The 6,433-nt window shown below is 53.5% G+C and overlaps 1 protein-coding gene across 1 annotated transcript; it reads left to right on the plus strand.

The window, feature by feature from the left end:
* The first annotated feature begins 703 nt into the window (after positions 1-703).
* On the plus strand, positions 704-3,813 carry chsG_1 (Chitin synthase G). Its single transcript, XM_069378192.1, has 3 exons — positions 704-996; positions 1,060-2,770; positions 2,821-3,813. The coding sequence occupies exons 1-3, from the start codon at positions 937-939 to the stop codon at positions 3,783-3,785; spliced, it is 2,736 nt and encodes a 911-aa protein (XP_069224949.1). The 5' UTR covers positions 704-936; the 3' UTR covers positions 3,786-3,813.
* The last annotated feature ends 2,620 nt before the right edge of the window (positions 3,814-6,433 follow it).

Here is a 6,433-nt window from a genome sequence, read left to right on the forward strand (position 1 = left end):
AAATCGTCACCGGAACAGTTTGAAGGGTGACGGCAGGGCTGCAAGTTATTTCCATGCTAGTTCTACCACCACCCACCGACTTATCCAAAGTCTGTGGCATCGCACCTTCTCCGGCCCAAAAATCAGGGTCAAATATTCTTAGGAGATGGTGTCACTTTAACCCAATTTCGCATTATAGAGAGGCTTTCTTTCATGCTCGTATCAGTGTCTCTAGAGTTATTATAGAAAATGCTGTACTACCATCACCTGTAGACTGCTCAAAAATGGGTTTGTGTCGGATAGCCTACTAGCTGGCGCGCCACAAATCTCCAGATAAGTGGTGGTTCTTCTGGACGCTTTTCGCTTGCCGTGGTGGTGGGACATGAGGTCGCCGGAGGCGCAGCGCGTGTAGCGAGCTAAAATTGGAAACCGTTGCGTGTCTGTTGTCTAGGTGTGGAGTGCGAGTTCAAGGAGACGAGGAATGTAAAGAGCGTGTGAGCGTGTGACCGGCGGCAGAGCTGGCAGCAGACCTGCACCGCGAGGCACACACACCGCTACAGCTGGGGAGAGCATCAAGCACTGCAATCTCATCTCGGGAAGAACAGTTAGCGGCATCTAGCTCGGCGTTTCGACCCCAGGATGAAACAGGGAGGCGGATTGCTAGCATCCGCGTTGGCCACTAGGATGTTGCCAGGACCCTGCAAGCTCGCCAGCCAATACTAGCCCGCGAGCCAGCTGCCCACCTCTGCAAATGAATCCAGCTCTTGTGTCTTGCCATTCAATTCTAGCCCTTTGTCTTCTACGCATGCACATATTCAACCATATCTCCTTTTCTATTCTTCATTCGCGGCAACAAGTTAACATCATCATCATCATCGTGCAAACCGCACGATCCCTCGCTCATTCGCGCCGCTTGACGCCCTAGCCTACCGCTTTGCGGCCATTCCAGCAGACAGCATGGCATATAAGGGAGGCGGCGGCTACGGCGCTCCCCACCACGATGCCTCGGCCGCCGGGGTATGTCTGAACTCGCCTGCAATGCACCCGGAATGGACGTGCCAGCTAACAGTTGATGATCAGCAGCCCTACCACGCACCACCTCCACACCACGACAGTGACGAGGAGGTCGAGCGTTCCCTTCTTCACACCAACCCAAACGGTCCTTTCAGTGGCCCATTCGACGTTCCCAGCAGCCGCGTAGGAACTCCTGGCGGTCCAGACACCCGAGGCTACAAACTCGAGGACGACTCCTACATGGGAGCACCTTCCCCCTACAACAACGGCTATCAAGAGGACATAAGCTACGCGGGCACCACCCTGCATGACCCGGGCTATGGCAGCGCGCCGGATCGCGTGCCCAGCCCTTATTCGAGAAGCGAGATTGGCAGCACCGAGGCGTGGGCAGCGCGCCAGGCTCCCGGAGCCAGCGCTCTCAAGCGTGGTGCTACCCGCAAAGTGAAGCTCGTACAGGGTGCTGTCTTGAGTGCAGACTATCCTGTTCCCTCAGCCATTCAGAACGCTGTGCAGGCCAAGTACAGGAACGATTTGGAGAGCGGCAGCGAGGAGTTCACTCACATGCGCTACACTGCTGCTACTTGCGACCCGAACGATTTCACGCTCAAGAATGGCTACAATCTCAGGCCGGCCATGTACAACAGGCACACGGAGCTGCTCATTGCCATCACCTACTACAACGAAGACAAGGAACTTACCGCGCGTACCCTGCACGGTGTGATGCAGAACATCCGCGACATCGTGAACATCAAGAAGTCGGAGTTCTGGAATAAAGGAGGTCCGGCCTGGCAGAAGATTGTCGTCTGCTTGGTTTTTGACGGTATCGACCCCTGCGACAAGGGCACCCTCGACGTGCTGGCCACGATCGGGGTGTACCAGGATGGTATCATGAAGAAGGATATTGACGGCAAGGAGACTGTTGCGCACATTTTCGAGTATACCACCCAGCTGTCGGTCACACCGGATCAGCAGCTCATCCGTCCCACGGACGACGGCCCTTCCGCTCTGTCTCCCGTGCAGATGATGTTCTGCCTGAAGCAGAAGAACAGCAAGAAGATCAATTCTCACAGATGGCTGTTCACCGCCTTCGGCCGCATTCTCAACCCTGAAGTCTGTATTCTTCTGGACGCCGGTACCAAGCCCGGCCACAAGGCTTTGCTCGCTCTGTGGGAGGCCTTCTACAACGACAAGGATCTTGGAGGATCTTGCGGTGAAATTCACGCTCTGCTCGGTAAGGGCTGGAAGAACCTGGTCAACCCGCTTGTTGCAGCCCAAAATTTCGAGTACAAGATCTCAAACATTCTCGACAAGCCGCTCGAGTCCTCCTTCGGTAACGTGTCGGTGCTGCCAGGTGCCTTCTCGGCCTACCGATTCCGTGCGATCATGGGACGTCCTCTCGAGCAGTACTTCCACGGTGACCACACCCTAGCGAAGCAGCTCGGACCTAAGGGTATTGAGGGCATGAACATTTTCAAGAAGAATATGTTCTTGGCCGAGGATCGTATTCTGTGTTCCGAGCTTGTCGCCAAGGCAGGCAGCAAGTGGCATCTGACCTACGTCAAGTCTTCGAAGGGTGAGACCGATGTACCGGAAGGTGCAGCTGAATTCATCAGTCAGCGTCGTCGTTGGTTGAACGGCTCATTCGCCGCCACCATATACTCTTTGATGCATTTCGGGCGCATATACCGTTCTGGCCACAACATCATCCGCATGATCTTCCTGCACATTCAACTGATTTACAACATGGCTAATGTTATCATGACCTGGTTCGCTTTGGGTAAGTAATGTTCCGCGTTTTCTGCGAAGTCTATCACTTACTCCTCCCAGCCTCTTATTGGCTAACTACCATGGTCATCATGGACCTCGTTGGAACACCGAGCCTGAACAACAACAACCAGGCCTGGCCTTTCGGCAACTCCGCAACCCCCATCATAAACTCCGTCCTCAAGTACATCTATCTCGGCTTCCTCCTATTGCAATTCATTCTTGCGCTCGGAAACAGGCCGAAGGGTTCACGGTGGTCTTACATCACGTCCTTCTGCGTCTTCGGTATCATTCAACTCTACATCATCGTGCTCTCGCTTTACCTCGTCGTGCGCGCATTCACCAAGGGCGGTCTGATCGACACCACTGGCGACACGCAAGAGGTAGTCTCGGACTTCTTCTCGCCTTCTGGAGCTGGTGTTATCCTTGTCGCTGTCGCTGCAACTTTCGGTCTCTACTTCATCGCCTCGTTCCTCTACCTGGACCCGTGGCACATGTTCACCTCATTCCCCCAGTACATGCTTGTTGCCAGCAGCTACACCAACATCCTCAACGTCTACGCTTACAGCAATTGGCATGACGTTTCCTGGGGAACCAAGGGATCCGACAAGGCCGACGCTCTTCCCTCGGTTCAAATTAAGAAGACGGGTGACGGCAAGGCAGCTGTCATTGAAGAAGCCGACCTCTCACAAGCAGACATCGACTCTCAGTTCGAGCAGATCGTCAAGCGCGCTCTCACGCCCCACGTCGCCGCCAAGGAGGACACGAAGAAAACCCTCGAAGACTCCTACAAATCTTTCCGTACCCGTCTCGTCACATTTTGGATCTTCTCGAACGCCCTACTCGCCGTCATCATCACCAACGACAGCGCAGACAAGTTCGGCTTCAGCAGCGGCGCCACCGACCGTACGGCCAACTTCTTCCGCGCGTTGCTGTACGCCACCGCCGCACTGTCTTTCGTCCGCTTCCTGGGCTGTCTGTGGTTCCTCGGCAAGGCTGGCTTGCTGTGCTGCTTCGCCAGGAGATAGACGATGCTCTGCGCGAAAGAACAGGCCTAAGTAGTATGGCGCAATGAATGCGAGCCGCGTTCTTTTGGGCCCCCCGCCTCGCGACACTTGCCCTGCAGACCTATTCCACGAACAATACACCCTGCGTCTTTTGATAGTCTCATTTCGGACTGCCGCGAGCCGGGCCGGGCGGTCCAGCAGGTAGCCAACCCCCTAGCCATTGCAGTATATATTGATTGCTCGGAAGAATCCTTGAAGGCGCGGTGGTCAAGGCGCATTTCGGAGGGACGCGCTCGTACGTTGTCGTCAGGGACACGTGGGCTCTCGTGGTAGTGAAGACATGAGTCGTTGGTTCATTGTTGCCGACATCATTACGATCGCAATTCTTGAAGAGATCCCTATCAATTCCAGCACGAGCCGTCAAGCGCCTTCTTCCCGAAATGGACATCTTTGAGTTCCTTCCTGACTTCAGGATGGTCGTGTGCAAGCTGTGTCAGAGCGCTGTCTGTCCTTCAGCTATAGGCACCCATCTTCGGCGCTCACACGCGAGGTACAACTCTAGCTCGGCATCGAAAAAGCAGATCAGACTTTTATCAAGGGAATGCTGCCGAGACTATTGGAAACGTCTCTACTCGATCCGCGTAGTGAGCCAGTCATTGTACCCGCGATAGATCAGACACCGCTCCCCTATTTGCGCATCTATAATCGGTTTGGCTGCAGCTACTGTTCTCTCGTCTCGCAAGCGGTCGACAAGATGCGCACCCATTATACCATTGCGCACGCGCCGGAAAGAAGAGTCGTGGCGGACGTAAATGCTCTGGACCTCGCGCTATCCGTGAGCACCTAGAGCGGGAGCACTTCGGGGAGAAGCCACCTTGGGAAGCTGTCAAGTTCCAGCGCTTCTTTCGATCCGGACCTGGAAGTTCTGGATTTCGTATCAACCAACACGAGGGACAGCCTTTGGACATGAGCTCGTCACAAGATGAAGCAGGTGGGCAAAGAACGGAACGAAGCAACTCTGTCGCAAATGAAGTTTTCAAGACTCTTAATGCTCTCGAACTTGAATATGCACAGGAGAAGTCCGTGTTCCAACATGCTCCCACGCAGACGCAAGTGTCTCCATGGTTGGAAATGACTCGATGGCCGAGCTTTCTGAACGGTGTCTCTCTGCACGACGCTGCCCGCCTTATGCGACTACCTGACGAAAGCGGGCCAGTCTTATCCGAAGTCATTTTATCAATAGACCGTTTGGTCGAGGCTGCCCACGCTTCTGTCAAACAAGATAAGATCACCTTCTTCGCTCAAAAGTGCATTAGCTCGTTTCTGCCCAACAAGAAAGCGTACAGCCAGCCTCTGATGGTGGAGCTCCAAAAGTCCATATATCACCGCTACAAGGATCTATGGAAACGACTTATATGCTTCGGTTATCGGTCCAACGACTCCAAGGAGGTACCACGGCTCCGACATCAACTGACTAGCCGGCAGACGGCCCTACTTGATGAGCTTCTCGCTGTCACCAAAGACCTCCTAGACAGACGCCCGGTAGGTGGGGAATTTCCAAATGAAGCTATAACGCCATACCTTACACGACGGATAGAAGACCTGTGTCTTGAACTTTGTATCGCCGCACTTGACCATCAGCTGAAGGGAGATATTTTTGAGAGCGTCGTACTCGCACTTCTTGCGGTGTCGGGAATTGATACTGCCAGATCAACTTTCTTTGAGGCACCGAATTACACATCAAAACTATCCGGTTTTATTAAGATCGGCCAAATGCTTGTCCTCGAAAAGGCTGTCAGGGATGTGGAAAGCGGTATGGTCGAAAATGCGTTGGATCCTCTCGATGATATGAGGGAGCGATTCATGACGATCTATAACTGTACACCATTTAGTTGGGCAGTGTCGATAAGATCATATGGCAAGAAAGTCCGGGATAGCGTCACGTCTTTGGGCTACATTCAGTGGTCTGAAGACGAGCAGACTGTTTTTTACAAGGACCTCGAACTTCGGATTCATGCGTTCCGCGAATTTGTTGCAGTGCAGATGAAGCAAGCGCAAGGCCTTCTTGCAAGCCTCTTCATGGTTGGACCTGAAGAAGCCCGAGAGGACGTGATACCTGCAATGTCCCTCCATCGCATTCGTGACAATCCAACCGTCACCGAACCTGGCTGGAATTTTCTCCAAGACGACCGAAACAATGCTGTACTTCCTTTTCAACGGCGATGGCTACTGGGTCGAGTTGACAAGTTACGAGAGGAGTTTACATATCCCAGTCACTTCAAGAAGCTAGTCTGGGACAAGCAGGCGGTACAAAGGTACTGCAAACGAGTCGAAGCTTTTCTGGAGCGGCTGTTGCTATTGATCCATATCGCATCAGGGCAGCCGGCACGAGGAACGGAAATCACAGGTCTACAGCACACAAACTCAACGTTCCATCGTAACGTGTTCATCGAAGACGGTCTAGTCGCATTAGTCACGTCATATCATAAAGGCTATAGATGCACCGGTTCGACCAAGATCATCCATCGATACCTTCCCAAAGAGCTCAGCGAGCTGGTTGTGTACTAGCCCTGGATCATTCATCCATTCGTGCGAGAGCTCGATCTGCTCGTACCTGGCCCCAAGCCTCTAGGCTCGTCTTTCCTCTGGTACGACGGGAAGGGCAGCTG

This window comes from Cladosporium halotolerans (assembly GCF_011745625.1).
Source record: "Cladosporium halotolerans strain TM138-S3 chromosome Unknown Sca131, whole genome shotgun sequence".
NCBI classification, from domain to species: Eukaryota; Fungi; Ascomycota; class Dothideomycetes; order Cladosporiales; family Cladosporiaceae; genus Cladosporium; species Cladosporium halotolerans.

Coding starts and splice junctions, on each gene's coding strand:
- chsG_1 (XM_069378192.1), top strand. CDS start 937: ATGGCATATAAGGGAGGCGGCGGCTACGGCGCTCCCCACCACGATGCC. Junction 997..1,059: donor ACGATGCCTCGGCCGCCGGG/GTATGTCTGAAC, acceptor GTTGATGATCAG/CAGCCCTACCACGCACCACC. Junction 2,771..2,820: donor CATGACCTGGTTCGCTTTGG/GTAAGTAATGTT, acceptor TACTCCTCCCAG/CCTCTTATTGGCTAACTACC.